The sequence below is a fragment of the Prionailurus viverrinus genome, chromosome B4 (genome assembly GCF_022837055.1).
Source record: "Prionailurus viverrinus isolate Anna chromosome B4, UM_Priviv_1.0, whole genome shotgun sequence".
In the NCBI taxonomy this organism is placed as follows: domain Eukaryota; kingdom Metazoa; phylum Chordata; class Mammalia; order Carnivora; family Felidae; genus Prionailurus; species Prionailurus viverrinus.
Window position 1 is genome coordinate 80639114 of NC_062567.1, and position 21384 is coordinate 80660497.

At 55.9% G+C, this 21384-nt stretch overlaps 1 protein-coding gene across 2 annotated transcripts in view; it reads left to right on the top strand.

Moving 5' to 3' along the window:
• Positions 1-21384, top strand: part of LRP1 (LDL receptor related protein 1) — an 81481-nt gene that overhangs the window by 38996 nt on the left and 21101 nt on the right. For both annotated transcript variants that reach the window (XM_047868134.1, XM_047868135.1), the window contains 24 exons: positions 67-234; positions 4004-4186; positions 4618-4818; positions 5936-6181; positions 6397-6594; positions 7814-8018; positions 8202-8366; positions 9015-9259; positions 9486-9617; positions 10149-10376; positions 10629-10803; positions 10892-10986; positions 11186-11335; positions 11439-11579; positions 11947-12081; positions 13460-13591; positions 13854-13988; positions 14190-14319; positions 14461-14587; positions 15009-15160; positions 15259-15383; positions 15677-16054; positions 17410-17599; positions 20825-21029. In XM_047868134.1, the coding sequence (XP_047724090.1) occupies positions 67-234; positions 4004-4186; positions 4618-4818; positions 5936-6181; positions 6397-6594; positions 7814-8018; positions 8202-8366; positions 9015-9259; positions 9486-9617; positions 10149-10376; positions 10629-10803; positions 10892-10986; positions 11186-11335; positions 11439-11579; positions 11947-12081; positions 13460-13591; positions 13854-13988; positions 14190-14319; positions 14461-14587; positions 15009-15160; positions 15259-15383; positions 15677-16054; positions 17410-17599; positions 20825-21029 (4241 nt within the window). The remainder of the gene's footprint in view (positions 1-66; positions 235-4003; positions 4187-4617; positions 4819-5935; positions 6182-6396; positions 6595-7813; positions 8019-8201; positions 8367-9014; positions 9260-9485; positions 9618-10148; positions 10377-10628; positions 10804-10891; positions 10987-11185; positions 11336-11438; positions 11580-11946; positions 12082-13459; positions 13592-13853; positions 13989-14189; positions 14320-14460; positions 14588-15008; positions 15161-15258; positions 15384-15676; positions 16055-17409; positions 17600-20824; positions 21030-21384) is intronic.

Genomic DNA, 21384 nt, shown 5'->3' on the forward strand with positions numbered 1-21384 from the left:
GGGGTCACAGAGAAGGCAGCTTGCTGACCTCCTCCTTGCCTCTCCCCTTGTTGCCTCCCCCCTTAGACAATGACTGTGGGGATAACAGTGATGAGGCCGGCTGCAGCCACTCCTGCTCCAGCACTCAGTTCAAGTGCAACAGCGGGCGCTGCATCCCCGAGCACTGGACCTGTGACGGTGACAACGACTGCGGGGACTACAGCGACGAGACACACGCCAACTGCACCAACCAGGGTGGGTGCCTGGGGGCCAGCAGGCGGGGTGAGACCATCACACGCCAGTCACTTAGCCATCCCTCTGTCCCTCCATCCTCCCCGTTCTGTGCTGCAGCCATCTGGGAACCAGAGATAACCCAGACATGGCTCTTATCCTCAGGAGGTGCCTGTCGTGCGGGAGAGAGACATTGTCAACAAACCTTTGTCACACACTGTTAAGATTACGGGCTTTGCAGTTGGGTGGCCTTGGGTTTGAGCTCCAGCTCTGCAACTTACTATCTGGGTGGCCTTGAGCAAATTGCTTCATCTCTGTGGGCCTCTGTGAGTTTCATCTGCAAAGTGGGGATAATAATAGCACCCACATCACAGCACTGATGTGGGGGTTCAGTGAGATCATGCACAAAAAGCACTCAGCACACAGCCTGTGCTCGAGAGCTGGTAGCTTGAAAAAGGGATATTCGGGGGTGGGGGTGGGGCTGTAAGGATGAATGAGCACAGTGGGGACCAAAGAAGAGAGGGGTTGGCCCCGTGAGGGTCCTCAGTGCCCAAACCTCCAGGACCCAGCTAGGGGGCAGTGGGGGCCGAGTCTACTGGAAGGCACAGACCCTCTCAAGGAAGATTTGTTTCTCAGCTCTGGCTGATTGTTTCCATGGAAGATTGCAGACCCAGGGTTGCCCTGGCTATAAGAGAAGTCATAAATGCAGATTTTTACATGGAATCTACCCATTTTTTTTTAACTTTCCACATTTTTTTAAGTTTTATTTTTTATTTTTTAAAATTTACATCCAAAGTAGTTAGCATCTAGTGCAACAGTGATTTCAGGAGTAGACTCCTTAGTGCCCCTTACCCATTTAGCACATCCCCCCTCGCACAACCCCTCCAGTAACCTTCGGTTTGTTCTCCATGTTCATGAGTCTCTTCTGTTTTGTCCCCCTCCCTAAATCTACCCATTTTTAAGCCCTGCTGTATTTGTTTCCTATTTGTGGCCACAACAAAGTTCCACAAACTGAGTGGCTTAAACAATAGAAATTTCTCATCTCAGTCCTAGAGGCTGGAAACCCAAGTCCAAAATATTGGCAGGATTGAGGGAGGCCTCGCTCCTAGCTCTTGGTGTTTACAGGCAACCTTTGGCATTCCCTGGCTTGTATATGCTTCACCCCAATCTCTGCCTTCATCTTTACATGGTGATCTCCCCGTGTGTGTGTGCCTGCCTATCTCTGTGTCCAGATTTCCTCTTTATGTAAGGACACAGTCATATTGGATGATGTCTCACCCTAATGACCTCATCTTAACTCGACCATTTGCAAAGACCTATTTCCAGGGGCTCCTGAGTGGCTCAGTTGGTTGAGCATCCAACTCTTGATTTTAGCTGAGGTCATGATCCCAGGGTTGTGGGATTGAGCCCCGCACAGTGTGGAACCTGCTTAAGATTCTCTCTCTCCCCCTGCCCCACTGATTCTCTCTCTCTCTCTCTCTCTCTCTCTCTCTCTCTCTCTCTTTTTTTTAAAGATCTATTTCCAAAGAAGATCACATTCACAGGTACTATGAGTTAGGACATCAGCATCTTTTTTAGGGAACACAAATCAACCCATAACAACTGACAATGGACTTCAAAGGTTTTAAAAATACTGTAGGTCAAAATCTTTCAGCAGGCCTCATCTAGCCCCTGGACCTCCAGTTTGCAACCTCTGCCTTACAGAGTGAAGGTGTACACAGTTAGACCAGTACTGACGGCACGCATACCCACTCTGGACCCAGAACTGAGAGAGAGGGCAGGGAGGGTCACCTGAGGCCCAGGAAACAGTCACTGAGTCTCAAGGGCCATCTCAGAAGGGCTGGGTGAGTGGGACAGGTAATAGTGCCTTGGGATTCTGAGAAGGGAGCTTCTGGAGGCTTGTGGTGTGGTGGAGAAGCACTCTGCCCCTCACTCACAAGCTGGGTGAACTTGGACAAGTTATTTCCTCTGAGACTTGGCTTCCTCCCCTATGAAATGAGAGGAGATGTGTGGGGGCCTGGCATGCGGGAGCAGACATGTCCTGATTGGTAGTGACTGTTAACTGTGGTGGTAGCTGCAGTGGTCTGGGGCCATTGAGGAAGAGGCGGGGTCTGCATTGGACCCTGATGAGGGATTCGACTGTGGCCAAATGGACATGAGGGAGGGTCCTCAGAAGGGGGGCGCTAGGGGTGGAGAACACAGTAGTAAGATTTAGACGGTGAAACTGAGCACTTTTGCCTCTGCTTGGGGGAGGGGGGCCCTCAGACTGGAGGGGCCAATGGGGAACGAGGCTGTGTCCAAAGGGGGTGGATTATATCAGCAGTTGAAAGTCAGGCACTGGGGTCTTTGAAGGACTTTGAAGCTGGAAGGTGGTAAGATATAGGAGGTGCTGGGGCGCCTGGGTGGCTCAGTGGGTTGAGCATCCAACTTTTGATTTCGGCTCAGGTCATGATCCCAGGGTCGTGGAATGGAGCCCTATGTCAGGCTCTGAGCTGAGTGTGGAGCCTGCTTGGGATTCCCTCGCTCTCTCTCTCTCTTCCTCTGCCCCTCTCCCCTGCCTCCTCACTCTCTCTCTCTCAAATAAAAAAAAACATAAAATAAATAAAAAATACCCTGAAAAAAATGATGTAGGAGGTGCTTTCAGAGGATAATCCTAGAAGGAGATTCGATGAGAAGGAGGTTCAGGGGCCCCAAGGAAGGAAAACCGGCCCCAAGGAAGGAAAACCAGCCCCAAGAAAGGCCAGTGCTGAAATGCAGGCACAAGACAAGAGCACTGACCACATTCATGGCGGGGCGGGTGGAAGGAGCGGGCGGCAGCGTGAGAACAAGGTGAGGCTCCTGCACAGTCACCTATGCCTCCGGGTGCTGTTCCTGTTCCTTTCCGGCCTCCTGAGTCAGATCTCAGTGCTGCAGCCGGAGTGATCCTGCAGAACATGAGTCAGATCACACCCCAGCCCTGCCCTCGAGCCTGCACTGGCTCCTTCTACACTTGAATCAATGCCAAGCCCCACTCCATGGCCTGCAGGGCTCCCACCACCTCTCTGACCTGTGTTCCTACCACTCATTTCCTCCTTCACTCTACTCCAGCTATGCAGTCTCAAATATGCCTCGGGCATTTTGCAAACATGCCCTGCGTGGTCCCATCTCAGAGACTTCGCACTCGCTGTTCCCTCTGCCAGGCTGCACCTCCCGGTATTCTCACGGCTGATGTCATCCAAGCCTCTGTTCAAACATCTGCTCAGAGGCCTTCCTTGACCATCTTACCCAGTAGCATTGTCATCCCTCGCTAGCCTTGACCCAGCTTCGTCTCCATGGCATGGAACACTCCCTGCAGTAACATTCTGGATTTCTGTGTCATGTCTTCACTGTCTCTTCCCTGCTAGAACTTCAGCTCCATGAGGGTAAAGACGGGCTCGCTCACACTGGCACCTGGAACAGTGCCTGGCACACATGAGGCACTCAAGAGGTGTTTATGGAGTGAATGGGTAAAATGGAGGCTGGGCCAAGATGGGGGGCCTTTGAGTTCTGGCCCAGCAAACTGCTTATCCAATAGAGCACTGGTGTGTAAAATAGAGAGATTACAGACGAGCTGATTGCTGGGGTCCTGGGAGGTGTGACATTCCTGACTCCAAGTTAGCTTCTGAGAAGTGTCGGCAGGACTCAGAGAACTCTCCATCCCTGCCTTGGCTCATAGCTCTGGACTGGGCAGAACAGGAGGGGGATTGGAAAGGCAGACACGGGAATGGCTGACGTGGAGCCCCTACCCCCCCGCCCTCCCTCTGTCCCCCTGCAGCCACACGGCCTCCCGGTGGCTGCCACAATGATGAGTTCCAGTGCCGACTGGATGGTCTGTGCATTCCGTTGCGCTGGCGCTGTGATGGAGACACTGACTGCATGGACTCCAGTGATGAGAAGAGCTGTGAGGGAGTGACCCACGTCTGTGACCCCAATGTCAAGTTTGGCTGCAAGGACTCCGGTAAAAAGGAGGGGCAGGAGCCTGACTGGGGCAACATGGACAGGAGGAGACCATATTGAGAGGCAGTGGCAAGGGAGTGGCGAGGGAGACAGCGCTATGCTGCGGGGGCTGGGGGTGGGGACATGGTGAGGCAAAGGGCCACACAGAAAAAGCTTGTGCATGATGCATGGGGGAAGCTTCGTAAGGGGCCAGGGCCTGCACTAAAGGCCCTGGAAACCAAAACCCTCACCAGAGTTGAGCTACAGCACCCTCTGCAGATTCTTGCTTTCTTTGCTGCCTCTGTGAATCTGACAGAAAAGGCCTCCAAGGTTCCTAGTGGACCCCAAGGCATTACAATCACGACCCTATTAGAGAAACCCATCGGGTCTGAGAAGAAAGGCACGGAGAGCCCTCCCGCCTGGGCCTGCCCTCATACTATACTCACCCCGCAGCTCGATGCATCAGCAAAGCTTGGGTGTGTGATGGCGACAGTGACTGTGAAGATAACTCGGATGAAGAGAACTGTGAGTCCCTGGCCTGCAGGCCGCCCTCACACCCCTGCGCCAACAACACCTCAGTCTGCCTGCCCCCCGACAAACTGTGTGATGGCAACGACGACTGTGGAGACGGCTCAGACGAGGGAGAGCTCTGCGGTGAGGATTAGGCCTAGCAAAGGCCCCAGGAGAGGAGTGGGGAGGGTGGCTGGGTAAGGAGTCTCGAGGACAGGTGGAACGGGGCAAGTTCATCGGGGAGTGGTCTCAGACTGGGAAAGAGCAAGCAGCACCCCAAGAAGTTACCAGCAACCCTTACTGGTTTCAGACTGGCCTCGGCAAGAGGCCGGGCTGAGCACACCACACTATTATCGCATTTAATCCATACAACAGCCCTGTGAGGCGGACAGTGTTATCATCTCCATCTGACAGAGGAGAAAACTGAGGCAGAGAGGTTAAGTAACTGGTCCGAGGTCCTAAGGTGTTGTGGAGACAGTGCAGTGCACCCCCTTCCTGCAGTCACAGACCCTCACTCACACCCACCAGAGAACAGCACAGAGCTGCTTTTAAAGATGAAGACACCAGGGTTGAGTGTTGAGGTGGTCGGGGCAGGCTTTCCAGAGGAGGCAGCTATTTAACTGGGTTCCCAAGGACAGATAGTGCCCGTAGAGAGAGAAGGTGGGGCGAGGAGGCTGTGCATTCAAGGATCAAAAGAAATAGGGGTCAGGGAGGGGAGCAGAGCAGAGCAGCCTGTCTCCTCCACGCCAGGCAGAGCATCTGTTGCAGGGGGGAGGAGTGGGGGAGGAGGCAGGCTGGGACCGGCCCGAGAACTGCTGACAGGTCATCAGTCAGGGCTGGCAGATCTCAGGGTGTGTCAGAGAACCTGGCAGGACATTCCCTACCACACCCCACCCTAATCACACTCAAATCAGAAGAGATCGAGGAAAAAAGGGCAACCCCCAGAGAGAGGCAGAAAGCTGGGGCCCCCCACCACGGGCTCAAGAAGAGACCGGAAAATAGAGACTAGATGCATCCGTGATGTGAGGGTGTTCCTCAGGGAAAGGAGAAGGGTGGCCCCCGTGGTGGGTGCTGGGGTCCCAATCCTGGTCCTGAGGAAGCGTGGGGACAGAGGCTTGGCCGGCAATGGAAAAGAAAGATGCTATGGGCAGGGTGCCAGGGCTCTGTCTGGGCTGCCCAGGACTTGAGACCCAGCCAGGCCGTCGTCCTGCCTCCTCCTGGATCCTGACCCTGATCCTGTCCCCTGTTGCCCACACCACAGACCAGTGCTCTCTGAATAACGGAGGCTGCAGCCACAACTGCTCGGTGGCACCTGGCGAAGGCATTGTGTGTTCGTGCCCTCTGGGCATGGAGCTGGGGCCCGACAACCACACCTGCCAGATCCAGAGCTACTGTGCCAAGCACCTCAAGTGCAGCCAGAAGTGTGACCAGAACAAGTTCAGCGTGAAGTGCTCCTGCTACGAGGGCTGGGTGCTGGAGCCGGACGGCGAGAGCTGCCGCAGCCTAGGTGAACCACGGGTGAAAGGTGGCCGGGAAGGCTGGGCAGGCTGAGGCAGGCCCCTGAGCTTCAGTTGGCTGGGTTTGGGCTGCCGGATGCCAAAGGCTGTGGTTTCCCTCCATGACCAGGCCCAGGGCCAACAGAGACCCTGCCCTGCCTGCTCTTGGACAGGGCGGCTCTGAGGCAGCAAGCCTCGTGCTGACCCCTGTCACGCTCCTCCCCAGATCCCTTCAAGCCATTCATCATCTTCTCCAACCGCCATGAGATCCGGCGCATCGACCTTCACAAAGGGGACTACAGCGTTCTGGTGCCCGGTCTGCGCAACACCATCGCCCTGGACTTCCACCTCAGCCAGAGCGCCCTCTACTGGACTGATGTGGTGGAGGACAAGATCTACCGCGGGAAGCTGCTGGACAATGGAGGTGACAGCCCCCTCCTGCTGGCCCAGGACTAATGCGGGGTGCTCTTCAGAGAGAAGGGGCACTTGGGCACTCGGAGCCACAGGCCCAGATCCAGGCCACCCTGAAGCAGAGGCCCCTAGCTCCCCCATCCCCCACACTCTCGTTAATTGGGTTAGATTTTGCTGTGGGTCTCAGTTCCTGACGCCCCGTAATTATCGTCAGCAAAGCTGCCAGCCTGATAATTAACAAAATGATCAGCCTTTCTTTGGAATGGTCTGGAGCTCCCCAAATCCTAGAACTGCAGGCTTAAAGGAAAAAGCCATTTAGGAATGGGGTACCTGAATCATGCCTTTGATCCAAAGGCAGCCTGACCCATCACAGACATCTTTCCACACATATTGAGCATCTGCCATATACACCTGGACCTGGGAAGACAGCAGTGATCAAAACAGGCCAAAATGTCTGTCCTCAGGGAGCTTACATGCCAGAGGAGATATCAGATATAAACAAATGAGTACAACGTGGAATATAACAGAAGGGGCTAGCAGTGTGGATATAGAGAAAGGAGGAAAGGGGGTGAGTAGGGAGAATGGAGGGTCGGCATTTTAAATGGGGTGGTCAAGGAAGGCCTTCTGAGAAGGTGACATCTGAGCAAAGACTTGAAAGAAGCACATTTTACTAAAGGAGTTTGTATTGTTTGTTATAGACAAAACTTGGAACCATCCTAAATGTTCATCAACAAAGGAATGGCTAAGTAGATTGTAATAATGTTCACACTATGAAAATAATTTTATATCTATATCTATATGTGTATATATAATTATACATGATATACACAGAGATATAGATAGATATAGATATAGATATAGATAGATATCTCCAGGGAAAAATCTTTAAGACAGTCTTTGAAGTGACTTCTAGAAAGTTCTGTCCTCATATTGATTCTGCATCTGTCCCCCAAAGCCTCCACCCTCTGCTCTGACCTCCTCCCATGGGTTAGCCCTTCAGAGAGCTGCAAGCAGAAGAAAGCTGTGACCTTCCCTTCCTCAGGGTTCTGGAAGCTAGGCCTTTTCTCTCGTTATTTGACCTCTTGGAGGGGCAGGGGGCCTGGGTGAGGAGAGTAGGGGGTCTGTGAACCCCAGTTGTATCCAGGGTGCATCAGAGGTATTGGCAGAGGTGTCAAGGTTGAGGGTGGTCCTACTATACTGTGATTTCACTCCCATGACCTTCTCTTCACCAGCCCTGACTAGTTTCGAGGTGGTGATTCAGTACGGCCTGGCCACCCCTGAGGGTCTGGCTGTAGACTGGATTGCAGGCAACATCTACTGGGTGGAGAGTAACTTGGACCAGATTGAAGTGGCCAAGCTGGATGGGACCCTTCGGACCACCCTCCTGGCTGGTGACATTGAGCACCCAAGGGCAATCGCGCTGGATCCACGGGATGGGTGAGAACCCTGCTCAGCCCTATTCTGGCCCCGTGGTCTCCTCTGAAGCCTTATTCAGCCGGGTCAGGGACACCTATCTCTTCAAACGCTATTCACCCCCTCTGCCCTTTACCAAAGATCCTATAATAGCCCCGCCCCAGGCCCTTGACCTTGGCCCCCCCTGACTCACTCCCCATTTCCCAGGATCCTGTTTTGGACAGACTGGGATGCCAGCCTGCCCCGCATCGAGGCCGCCTCCATGAGTGGGGCCGGGCGACGCACCATCCACCGGGAGACAGGTTCGGGCGGCTGGCCCAACGGGCTCACGGTGGACTACCTGGAGAAGCGCATCCTCTGGATCGATGCCAGGTCATTGCCCCCCACCACACCCCCAGACGCCTCCATCTTTCCCCTCCCCCCAGGACAGGGTGGGGTTGGGGGTCCCAGGGCTCACCAGCGATAAGGGTGGTGAAAACGCCTGAGGCAGCTGGAGTCAGAACTGGGGCGGCCAAGGGCTGGGCCCAGTAAGAGGACTGAGGGTTGGGGAGAGGGGAGAGGATGGATGTGGGGAGAAGAGGGTAGAAGCAGGGCTGTCACCCCATCCAGGACTGCCTGGCCCCGGTGCGGGCCAGGCTAAAATGCAACCTCCTGTCCTCACTCACAAACCTGTGTGCTCTGCTAGGGGACTTCGTCCACCCAGGGGAAGGGCAAACTTCTAACTGGTCTGCTCAGAGTGGGTACCTTCTTCCAACCTCACCAAAAAAAAAGCCCCTGTGTGCTAACTGTGGCCCTATGGAGAAGTGAGCCAAGAGATTCAGGGCGTCGGAATCGGGATCCGAGACCTGGGATCCTAGACCTCAAACCACTCTGATTCTCACTCCATGTTGTTCTGTTTGCCTTCCCTGGCCAGCAAGGCCTGGGAGGAAGGACTGCTCCAGTGTGCTAGAACTGGGGGGGGCGATGGGCCAGGGCATGGCCCCCACCATCATCCTCACTCTGCCCCGACCACGCTCTCAGGTCAGATGCCATTTACTCAGCCCGTTACGACGGCTCCGGCCACATGGAGGTGCTTCGGGGACACGAGTTCCTATCGCACCCGTTTGCAGTGACGCTGTATGGGGGGGAGGTGTATTGGACGGACTGGCGGACAAACACGCTGGCCAAGGCCAACAAGTGGACCGGCCACAATGTCACCGTGGTACAGAGGACCAATACCCAGCCCTTTGATCTGCAGGTGTACCACCCCTCCCGGCAGCCCATGGGTAAGGGGCCAGCAGCCTCTTTAGAAGGCCTTAGGAGAAGAGGGGGCCGTGAGAGCATGAGGGATGGCGGGGATGGGCCAGTCTGCTGACTGGAGAGTCTGGTGGCAGGTGATGCTGGAACAGGGCGTGTGAGAGTAGGTGAAGAGGGGGCGGTCGAGGTGAGAGAGGCCAGGCAGGGGCCAGCGACTCACAGCATATTTTCCATTCTCCCCTCCCCCACCCGTAGCTCCTAATCCTTGTGAGGCTAATGGGGGCCGAGGCCCCTGCTCCCACCTGTGTCTCATCAACTACAACCGGACTGTCTCCTGCGCCTGCCCCCACCTCATGAAGCTCCACAAGGACAACACCACGTGCTATGGTAGGAGGCCCCTCCCTCAAGAGCCAGTGGTAAACTGAGGCTGAAGGGGAAGGTGTCAGGTACCCAGGCTCCCAGTTGTAAGTGAAGATAGAGCATCCCAGGGGCGCCTGGGTGGTGCAGTCGGTTAAGCGTCCGACTTCAGCCAGGTCACGATCTCGCGGTCCGGGAGTTCGAGCCCCGCGTCAGGCTCTGGGTTGATGGCTCAGAGCCTGGAGCCTGTTTCCGATTCTGTGTCTCCCTCTCGCTCTGCCCCTCCCCCGTTCATGCTCTGTCTCTCTCTGTCCCAAAAATAAATAAACGTTGAAAAAGATAGAGCATCCCAGCTGGGAGGGGCCTGATGGGACAAGTTCCAGACACAATGGCTGTAAGAAGGTGTGTGAACTCAGACAGGGAGCCCGATGGGGGCACTTCCGGATAGCCAATGACCATCAGCAGATGGAAGGAACCAGAAGAGGGAGGGACCCTAATCTGGGTGGGTGAGAAGCATGAAGGTAAGGGGCTGCCCTCAGTCACCTGCCACATGCCCCACAGAGTTTAAGAAGTTCCTGCTGTACGCACGTCAGATGGAGATCCGAGGGGTGGACCTGGATGCCCCCTACTACAACTACATCATCTCTTTCACGGTGCCCGATATTGACAACGTCACGGTGCTGGACTATGATGCCCGCGAGCAGCGCGTCTACTGGTCCGATGTGCGAACACAGGCCATCAAACGGGCCTTCATCAATGGCACAGGCGTGGAGACTGTCGTCTCTGCAGGTGCTGCCCTTGCCCTGGACCCCTGCAGTGGGTGTGGCCCCCCCACCCCCACCCCGCCACCGAGCCCTTGCTCCCATCCCTGGTCCCCTTGGTCCTGATATTCCTTTTCCAAATCCTCTCCCTTCTCAATGCCCCAACCCTGGTTTCCCAACCCTGATTCCCCCCAAAACCAGACCAGCCCCCCACTTCCTACAGTCTCCCGACCTATGCCCTGCAAACACCCAATCTCCAACTCCCCACTGTGCCCCCCAGACTTGCCAAATGCCCATGGGCTGGCTGTGGACTGGGTGTCCCGAAACCTGTTCTGGACAAGCTACGACAGCAACAAGAAGCAGATCAACGTGGCCCGGCTGGACGGCTCCTTCAAGAATGCGGTGGTGCAGGGCCTGGAGCAGCCCCATGGCCTGGTTGTCCACCCCTTGCGTGGGTCAGTCCAGGGCCCAAGGTTGGGGAGCGTGGGGTGTGGGGCGGGAGGAAAAGAGGAGTCTGACTTTACCTTCCTGCCACCCTCCCAGGAAGCTCTATTGGACCGATGGGGACAACATCAGCATGGCCAACATGGATGGCAGCAACCGTACCCTGCTCTTCAGTGGCCAGAAGGGCCCTGTGGGTATGGCTTGTCCTTCCTACGCTACCACTCTTTCCTAATTCCCCACCCAGGAGATCCTCAGGGTCCCGCAATTACCCCTCTGTCTCCTGAACTCCCAGCTTAGCGCTTGTCGTCACCCTCCTCCTCCAAAACCACACATCCCTCAGCCCCCAGTCTGAGTGCCAGACTTTCTGGTGGCAGTGACGCCCCCCTCTTCTAGGCCTGGCTATCGACTTCCCTGAAAGCAAACTCTACTGGATCAGCTCTGGGAACCACACCATCAGCCGCTGCAACCTGGACGGGAGTGGCCTAGAGGTCATCGATGCCATGCGGAGCCAGCTGGGCAAGGCCACTGCCCTGGCCATCATGGGTGAGGCTGCTGGGTGGGGGTAGGGACAGGATCAGAGAGGCTGGGCTGGGTTGGCCTGGGGGTGGGGCCCTCCCCAGGGTCTCATCCCCTCCTGCCTCCCCAGGGGACAAGCTGTGGTGGGCAGATCAGGTGTCAGAGAAGATGGGCACGTGCAATAAGGCTGATGGCTCAGAATCCGTGGTCCTGCGGAATAGCACCACCCTGGTGATGCACATGAAGGTCTACGACGAGAGCATCCAGCTGGGTGAGGCAGGGGGCCAGGGCCCTGGGCAGGGGGTGGGCTAGAGAGGGGTGAGGGCTGTGGCCATGAGCAGCTGTAGGAATCCCTGGGCAAGGAAGTGAATGGGAGTGAACACGGGTCAGACTCCACTCACCACCCAGAGGGTCTCCTCTTTCTCATCATCACAGAGGTACCATATGAGCTTACAGCCACCCTGGTCACAAGAGCCAGGGCCTGGGAGGACAAAAGACCTGAGTGTGGATTGGGTGGTGACCCCCACAAGGTCCAGGGTGAAGGCGGTGATTATCCTTTCCCTAAGCAGTGCAAGCCCGACACTAAGGTCCTGAGAAGGTCTACCTAACCCTTTCTCTGTGCCTCCTACCCACCCCAGACCATGAGGGCACCAACCCCTGCAGTGTCAACAACGGTGACTGCTCCCAGCTCTGCCTGCCCACATCGGAGTCGACCCGCTCCTGTATGTGCACGGCCGGCTACAGCCTCCGGAGTGGCCAGCAGGCCTGCGAGGGTCAGTGCCCCATCGCCATCTTGCCCCCCACCATGGCCCAAGTCTCCAGCTCTGACCCCTCCAGTGTCTGCAGTAGGATTTTAGAGAAATAGATGTCAGCAGGCAGCGCCAGGGCCAGCTTCATGGAAAAGATGTGCTGTGAGCTGGGTTTTATAGGACAAGTAGGATTTAAGTGCATGGATCAAAGGGGAAGGGACAATAAGTTAGGCACTGGGTCCAGAGCAATTCAAGGATATGTGCAGAGGCCCTGAGGCGCCAAGCCTGAGTGGTGGGCAGACTGTGGGGGGTGTCAGAGGTGATGCTGTGAGGTAGGGCGGGCCTCCTGTGGGTTCTCAGCCAGGAGTGCCTGGAAAGTGGTGTTTGGGGCAGATTAACCTGGCGGCAGAGAGCCGGCTGGGTGGGGGAGGGAGAAACCGAGGCAGTTAGACCAGTTAGGAGGCTATTAGAGTGAGCCCAGTGTTAAGAGATGGGGCTTAGCGGCTGGGTTTAAGAGAAGGGATGAGATTCAGAGACATTTCACAAGAACTTGCTGACTGATTTATGAGTTTGCCCCAGGACAGCACTTCCAAAGTGCGCTCCTGGGAACCTCCCTCTTTGATGTGGGTAGATGTTACAGAAAGAAACACTGGGTTGAACAAAGTTTAAGTGTTTTTTGCTGCAGAACTTCTCAGAGTCTTGAGTATGTTCATCTGCACTGAGGATTTTTCAAGAGGAGACTAATGTTTGGGGTTTCCCCAAACTCCCTTGACTATGAATCCTTTTTTTCAAGGAGCCTGAGAAACCAGAGCCCCCTGGGGGATTCATCTGGGGACACAGTGTATCATGGGGCAGAGGCAGTGGAGGGTTCTGGCTCACGTGGATAGTGGCACCTCAGAAGAAATGGGAAAACAGAATTAAGGCTCAGGAATGAGATGTCAAGGATATTGAGTCTTAGGTGTTTGAGAGTGTGTGGCACAGACCAGACTGGGGAGGACAAAGAGGAAACTCAGGTGGAAGTCTCCATTTAGGAGTCATCTGGTTCCATTGCCTTGCCTGAAACTCCCCAGGTTCTTCCTAACAGCTTTTGGGGGTGCTGGGTTGTATGGAGTGAAGTTGAACTGCAGGGCCCCTTTTGGGGAGAGAAGTCCAGGTCTCTTCTGCCCTCTAGTGGGGGATAGTAGTCTTGCAGGTGGTTCCCCAGAGCTGCTCTCCTTTCCCACCCCCACCCCCACCAGCCAGGTGACCTCCCAGCCCAAGCTGCAGGCCTCAGGCTCAGGTGTGTTTATCTGTGTGTTGAAGGGGGAGGCATGATGTCTGGAAGAAGATACTCAGAGTGACAGAGCCCAAGTTTAAAGAGGGTGTCAGCGAGACCCAGGCCTGAAGTATCCTTGTGTTTCAGGTGTGGGCTCCTTTCTCCTGTACTCTGTGCACGAGGGAATCCGGGGAATCCCCTTGGATCCCAATGATAAATCAGATGCCCTGGTCCCAGTGTCGGGGACCTCCCTGGCTGTCGGCATTGATTTCCATGCTGGTGAGTGATTTGGTGGCGGGAGAGAGTGGGACGTTACTCTGAGGGTAGTGTGCTCTGGGAGCCCAGTGAGAGGCAGCCTGACTACAGCTGGAGGGGGAGATACCACAGCTCCCCCTACCCTGCTCTAGTTTCCCTTCCAACCCCTGTGCCACTGCCTCCGCCACCCCCAGCACTCACCTCTATTTTCACTGCCATTTGATTCTGACCCTCCACCTTTCCCCTGCCTTGTTGGGCATCCCAACGTTGGCTCTTCTATCTCCAGAAAATGACACCATTTACTGGGTGGACATGGGCCTAAGTACCATTAGCCGGGCTAAGCGAGACCAGACATGGCGCGAGGATGTGGTGACCAATGGCATTGGCCGTGTGGAGGGCATTGCAGTGGACTGGATCGCAGGTGAGCCATGAGAGGGCCCTGGGCGGGCTGTGGGCCTCCAGGTAGGGTGGAGGCCTGGAGGAGAGAAGCGGGATCTCAGGAGTCTGAGGAGAAGGACGAGGCAGGAACTGATGGGGGAGCAGCAGGGATCTAGGGGCTAGAAGGGGACCAGGTGCATGTGTTCCCACCCAACCCCCTAATCCCCACTCACTCCCTCCTCAGGCAACATCTACTGGACAGACCAAGGCTTTGATGTCATCGAGGTCGCCAGGCTCAATGGCTCTTTCCGCTACGTGGTCATCTCCCAGGGTCTGGATAAGCCCCGAGCCATCACTGTCCACCCAGAGAAGGGGTGAGAAGCTGGACAGGCTGTCCAGTTCCCAGCCCTGGCTTGGTTCTGGCTTGGTCATTCTCCACAGCCCACACTTATGAGACCCTCTCTCCTCCATGGTCTGGGGACTGACACCCCACTTCTGCTTCCTCCACCCCACAGGTATCTGTTCTGGACTGAGTGGGGCCAGTATCCACGTATCGAGCGGTCTCGGCTAGATGGTACTGAGCGAGTTGTGCTGGTTAATGTCAGCATCAGCTGGCCCAATGGCATCTCAGTGGACTATCAGGTTTGAATGCAGGCTTGGCCCTGGAGCCCTCGGGATATCTGGACCCCATGCTGTGGGGGGAGGCTCCCCTTACCCTATATTCTGCTTCCCATAGACTCTCCCTGTGGTGAACCCCCCATTCGGTGGGGAGATATGGACCCAGGATAGGTCTTGCGGTCTTCTGGCCCAGCTCCCAACCCAGAGTAGGACTCCTACTGCCCTAGAGGTCGGGGGGAGGGTGTGCTGTCACTCAGAAGTGAGGACTGAAGGCATGTCTAGAAGGGTCAGCATATTAGCAGGTCAGAGGGCAGGGAGGATATCGAGAAAGGAGGAGAAAGATACGAGAGGCAGGGGTGAGTGGGACATGCCCTGCTGCCCAGGACACTGGGGCTGGTGTGGAGTGCTGGGCACTGGAGGTGAGGTGCGCGCCTCTGGCCTATAGGATGGGAAGCTATACTGGTGTGATGCCCGGACAGACAAGATCGAGCGGATCGACCTGGAGACGGGCGAGAACCGTGAGGTGGTTCTGTCCAGCAACAATATGGACATGTTCTCAGTGTCTGTGTTTGAGGATTTCATCTACTGGAGTGACAGGTGAGGCCTTCTGCCCCGGTCTTCTCGCTGGCCATCCTTTCCCTCCCTCCTGACCTCTGTCGATGCCCCACTCACGGCCTGGCCTTCCCTTCCCCTAGGACTCACGCCAATGGCTCCATCAAGCGTGGGAGTAAAGACAATGCCACAGACTCAGTGCCCCTGAGAACAGGCATCGGCGTCCAGCTCAAAGACATCAAAGTCTTCAACCGGGACCGGCAGAAAGGTGAGGCTGGGGCTCTGGGCCAGGCAGGAGAGGCACACAGGGTGATTTCTCAGACTGAGAGGGGCCGGGAGAGACGCCGAACCCACAGGGACACTTTCCAGTGGCTCCAGTGACCTGAGGGGGGTGAAAAGGGGCTGAGGAGCTCAAGGATGGGTTTGGGTGCCGAGTTGCTGAGGCAGAGCAGTGCACCAACCAGAGCGTCCACCTTGGCTGAGAGTCCAGAGGCACCGGTGAGCCTTTTCCCAAGGTGGGCCCTACCCTCCATAACCATCCTTCCCATGCCCTCCCCCCAGGTACCAACGTGTGTGCAGTGGCTAATGGCGGGTGCCAGCAGCTGTGCCTGTACCGGGGCGGGGGGCAGCGGGCGTGTGCCTGCGCCCACGGGATGCTGGCTGAAGACGGGGCGTCGTGCCGGGAGTACGCGGGCTACCTGCTTTACTCAGAGCGCACCATCCTCAAGAGCATCCACCTGTCTGATGAGCGCAACCTCAATGCACCCGTGCAACCCTTTGAGGATCCTGAGCACATGAAGAATGTCATCGCTCTGGCCTTTGACTACCGAGCAGGCACCTCCCCGGGCACCCCCAATCGCATCTTCTTCAGCGACATCCACTTTGGGAACATCCAACGGATCAATGACGATGGCTCGGGGAGGATCACCATTGTGGAGAGTGAGACCAGACCCCCATCTGCCCAGGAAGGGGGGGGGGGGGGGTAGGGGGCTGTGCAGAGGATCAGCACCGACTCAGGGTAGAAAAGCCCTCAGACATGAGCCAGCCCGCTCCGCCCCAGATCTGAATCCCAGCTGTGACTATGTCCCTGACAAGTAGCCAGCAAATCACACTGCACCCATTATACTTACTTGAAAGTTTCTCCTCATTTGGAGTCAAACTTGGCCCCCCTCTCGCTTCCTCCTCTGATCCTAGCTTGCCCCCAGGCTGCACAGAATAAGCCAAAACCCTCCTTTGTGTGTCCAGTGCTCACAGCACAGGCTGCAGAGACAAGGCTGGGTTCAACCCAAGACACAGGATTTCAGGCACTTGTCCTGTGCTGTCCAAGAGTTCTCATCTGCATAGTGAGACAGGATCACCTGAACCACAGGTATGAACGCTTAGCTCAGCCCAGGTGTCATGTGCACCCCACAGAGACCAGTGGGTGCTAGAGCCGTCACCCCAGGACAGCCCTTCAGCTCTGTGAAAAGTGCTGTTTTGTTCCACTTACAGTTTTCTTTTCTCCAGGCTGGATACCGCCCGCCCCCCCCCCCCCCCCCCCCGGTCCTTTGACTCGTTTGTTCAGTTATTCATTCATTCTGGCCACGGAGACCTGCCAGACACTATTCTAGTGGCTGGTATACAGCGATGATAAACATAGATCCGTTCTTTGACCCTCCTCTGGACATTTCCTGCTCCACACAGTCCAGTCCCCATGCCTGTCTAAAAATGTGGCCAAAGCTAAACTAGACACCCTGTGATTGTAACTTGATCAGGAGAGACTGGCAAGAACTGTCCCCTCCCTTCAGGCCATTGTTTAAGCTACAGTACTTCTATTAATGCAGCCTCTGGCAACCACGGCGACATACAGCTAGAGGCCACTAAAATCCCCTTAGGCTATGGTTCCACTACCCATTGTGCACTTAATTCTTTAACCTGAGTTTAGGATGTCTATGAGAATCAATCCAGTTCTGGCCTTGTTAAGCAGGAAGCTCCCACCCGGTACAGCCCAAGTCAGATGTGATTTGCTAAAATCCATAAAGCCAATTCTACCCAGCTGTGGGGAGAAGCAGGAAGAAGGGTCAGGGAGATGGGCCATGGATCATTTGGGTAGAAAATAGGGAAGGACAGGAGGGCTGGGGTGCCAAGGCCTGTGCCTCCATATGCTCCTCAGCTCCCACACATCCCCTTGCAGCCCCCCATATGCCAGAGGAATGGGTGCTCCAGGCCTTCCCCCTGAGTTCATGCCCCGGTTGCCCCTTCGGCTCTGCTCTCTGGCTCCATCCCGACCTATGACTACTCCTGTCTCCTTGCAGATGTGGGCTCTGTGGAGGGCCTGGCCTATCACCGTGGCTGGGACACTCTCTACTGGACAAGCTACACAACATCCACCATCACCCGCCACACAGTAGACCAGACCCGCCCAGGGGCCTTTGAGCGTGAGACGGTCATTACTATGTCTGGAGACGACCACCCACGAGCCTTTGTGCTGGACGAGTGTCAGAAGTGAGCTGCTGGGTGTAGGGAGTGGGTGGCAGAAACCACTCCGGGCAGCCCCAGGTGGGGGGTGAAGCAGCAGGAGAGGCTGGCTTTCACCTGAGATCAGCCACTTCCTTGCTGTGACCTTAGACCAGCTGTCCGAACTGTCTGAGCTTTAGTTTCCTCATCTGTAATAGGACAATAATATTTCAGGTGCCTAAACCAAGGGGAGGATCGGGGGCGGGGGGGGGGGGGTTGTGAAGGACAATTCTGGCTCAGTGATTAGTCGATTCATTCATCAGAAAGCCATGTTCAGGGCACATAGTAGGTCCTCTGTGTTTCTGAGACTCCAAGCTTCAGGCCAAGACTGTTCACTGAACAGTTATTGCCTGGAAGCTTTGACCTAGCTGAGGAGAGAAATCATAGTGCTGGGAAGCATGGAGACCGGTGATGACCAAGAGGCCCCACAGAGGCGGCAGGTTGGCACAGGACCTAGAAGTGGAAAGGCCAGGGAAGGACAGCCCAGACACAGGGCAGTGCTTTGAGCAAGAGCCAAAGGAAGGAGTGCTGTAGGCGGGGAAGGACTGTGAGGAGCCTCCCCCATGCCCGATCAAAGGGCTCTTGTGAGCAGGAGCAGGCCTGGGGAGGGCCCTGGAAGCGAGGCTCAGGTTGCAAGGGAGTCCAGAGCATGAGCCAGGAGAACCTGGGAGGAAATACCCAGAGGTGGTGCTTGCCCCTGGTCTCCACCTGCCCTGTTCTCCTGTAGGGGCAGCCCCCACTCCCACTGTGTGGGCCTCTAGTGAACCACCTCCTCCCCTTAGAAATCCTGGCCCACACGTAAGCAAAACTGTTTTCCTCAGAATTCAGCAGCACTTGGAATGTTTTCCCAAAGCTTTGCTAGGAAACTAAGGGACAAACAAAACCCAAAAGCAGCTACTTAGAAATGGTGAGTGTACCGACTAAACCTAGATTCCTTAGCCTGATATCACTCGAGGCCAGCTCCAGCCCAGCCTGCCTGGCCCCGCAGACCAGCACAAGGGTCCTCTGTCCCTGGCCTGCCTCACCCTGTCCTGCATGTACCTGGCTCATGACAAAGATCCTATCTGCCCTCTGCGACCCTTGGTAACTTTACCTGTCTTGGGCTGGCCTCAGGGCCTGTCCCTTATGGGCCTGGAACCTCTGTGGAAGGGTGATGCTCCTGGGCACCCCTGCCTGCCTCCCACCCCCAATCCAGAGATGGTGGAGCTTTGTGACTTCAGAAGCTCCTTCATGGCTGCCCACCAAATTCCTTTGCTCTGAGCCTAGGCTCAGCAAATGGCTTTTGGGAACCAACGATGTGCTGAGGATCAAGGGGAGGGTGAGATGGACATTGGCTCTGCCCCAGGCATATTTGATGCTAGCCATGAGGCTGTAGGGAGCTTTAGGAGTGTGTAAGAAGGACCTGACCTGGGCCGGATATCAAGGAACGTGTCCTCGAGGACACCCAGCTGAGCTGAGGTCTGGAGGATGACAGGGGTGAAGTAAATCCAGGGCAGGGTGCAGGAGAAAGAGCTGAACTGTCTGGGAGAGGCCCTGTCCTGGCCAGAAGGAGCGAGTGCCTTGGAGGAATTGGGGGGGGCAGTGTGATGAAAGGGGCAGGGACCTCCTGCTGAGCCTCCCCTACAGCTGGCCCCAGTTCCCAGGTTGCTCCCAGTTCTGGCTGCTGACAGTCTGCCCCTCAGGACAGCCCCTCTTCCTGCCCTTCCCTGCCAGCCACTTCCTGGGGAGTAGTTTTACCAAACCTGAAATCCTCAGTTGTAGGACATGTCATTCTTCCACATATAACAGTTTGTCATGGTAGAAGGAAAGCCACTTCCCACTGCAGAGTGAACTGGGCTCTACCTGAGGACATCGAAGTCCCTGGTTGGGCACCAACAAAGCAGGGAGGATGACTCTAGCAGCTGTCCCTGGCATACCCATTTCTCCTATGGAAGCCAGAGACAGATGCCACCATCCTTGATGGCGTCATGCCACCATCCAAACTCCCATTCTGATTCCAAGAGCCATCCAGAACCCCACCCCTTCCCCCAGGATGGGTGCCTTTAAAATCAGAGACTTATCCTCAAGAGCTCCCAGTGGCTTGGGGATAGCCAGCCCCTCCCTAAGTGGAAGCATAGTGGCAGGAGGCCATAGCTCAAATGTGCTGGAGAGGCTGTGGAGGGGGTGTTAAGAAGAGACCTGGAGAGGTTTGAGGAGACAGGTCCACCAGCCAGAAGACAGCTCTGTGTCCAGAGAAGCAGAGGGCAGAGGGCATGGAAGCATGTGGTGGGGTGGGGAGGTCCTATGAGACAGCCAGAGAACAGATGTAGCTAGATGATTCTCAAACTCCAGGGTGTATGAAGCTTGCCTGGGGAGTGCTGGAAAGTGCTGGTTCCCTGGCCCCAGAATATCTGGGACAGAGGACCCAGGAATCAAGATCCAATGCAGGTGGTCTGAAAACCACACTGTAACACCTAGTGTAGTGCCTGACCAGCCCTGAAGTCATCCACGCCCATCTCTGGAGCCTCACCACCCCCAAAAGGAGCACAGGCAAGGCCCGATCTTACCACCTCCTTCACTGAGAGGAGGCCAAGGTGTAGAAACGAGAGGCTGGTTCAAGGTCAGAGCTTGGAAGGAGCAGAGCTGGGATGAATGTCACATGATCAGAACTGAGCCAAGCGTTCTTGAAATTCACTTTGATATACGGGTGCTTTGGATTACGAGCATGTTTCTGGAACGAAATACGTTCGCAAACCAAGGTTTTACTATAATATGAAATACTCATGTGGCATCTACCAGCTGTCACTAGATGAATATTAACTCTTTTAACCCTTAAACCACTCTATGAGGCAGGTAATAGTATTATCCCCACCTCATGGAGGATGAAACTGAGGCACAGAGAAGTTAAGTCACTTGCTGAGGTTCCTAACTTGTACGTCGTGGAGCCAGAATGGGAACCCAGAGCCTGACTTACTTGGCTACACTGTCTCTCAGTAAACACAGATGGCCGTTTCACAGACACTGAGAAGTACGTGTGCACACATACACACGCACCGACTATGCAGCAGCTGGGCCCTTCCTGGGCACCGGGACTGTGGTGGCCTGCTGTGCTGGGATCTGGTTCCCACCCTGGCTGACCCTCAGGTTCTGGTTGACTCCTTGCCCCGGCCTGGGTCCTCCATGGCGGACTCCCTAGCTTTGAGTCCTGATCCCCGTGGCCCTGTCTTCCCCCAGCCTGATGTTCTGGACCAACTGGAACGAGCAGCACCCCAGCATCATGCGGGCAGCCCTGTCGGGGGCCAATGTCCTGACTCTCATCGAGAAGGACATCCGCACCCCCAACGGCCTGGCCATCGACCACCGTGCCGAGAAGCTCTACTTCTCCGACGCCACCCTAGACAAGATCGAGCGCTGCGAGTATGACGGCTCCCACCGCTATGTGAGTCTGTGGGGCAGATGGAAGGGGTGGCACTAGGCAGGCTAGGATCAGGGGTCAGGGGACGGCTGGCTAGCCAAAATGGAGATTGCCTGGGCACGGAGCAACAGAAAGGAAAGCCACATGGTGGGAAGATTTGGGAGGAGAATGAGGCACTGACATTGCCGCTTAGCTGTGTGGCCTTGCGCAGCCCTCATCCTGCCCAGGCATGGCTTCCTCATCAATTAAATGAGGACATGGCGAGATTCCCCTGCAGGTCTTCCCATTCTGCAGCTGTGTCCAGGGATCTCGGCCAAGGCCAGGCACCCCCACCCCTGGGGCCAGCTGCAGGGGGTTGGATTTGGGGCAAGAGGCCTGA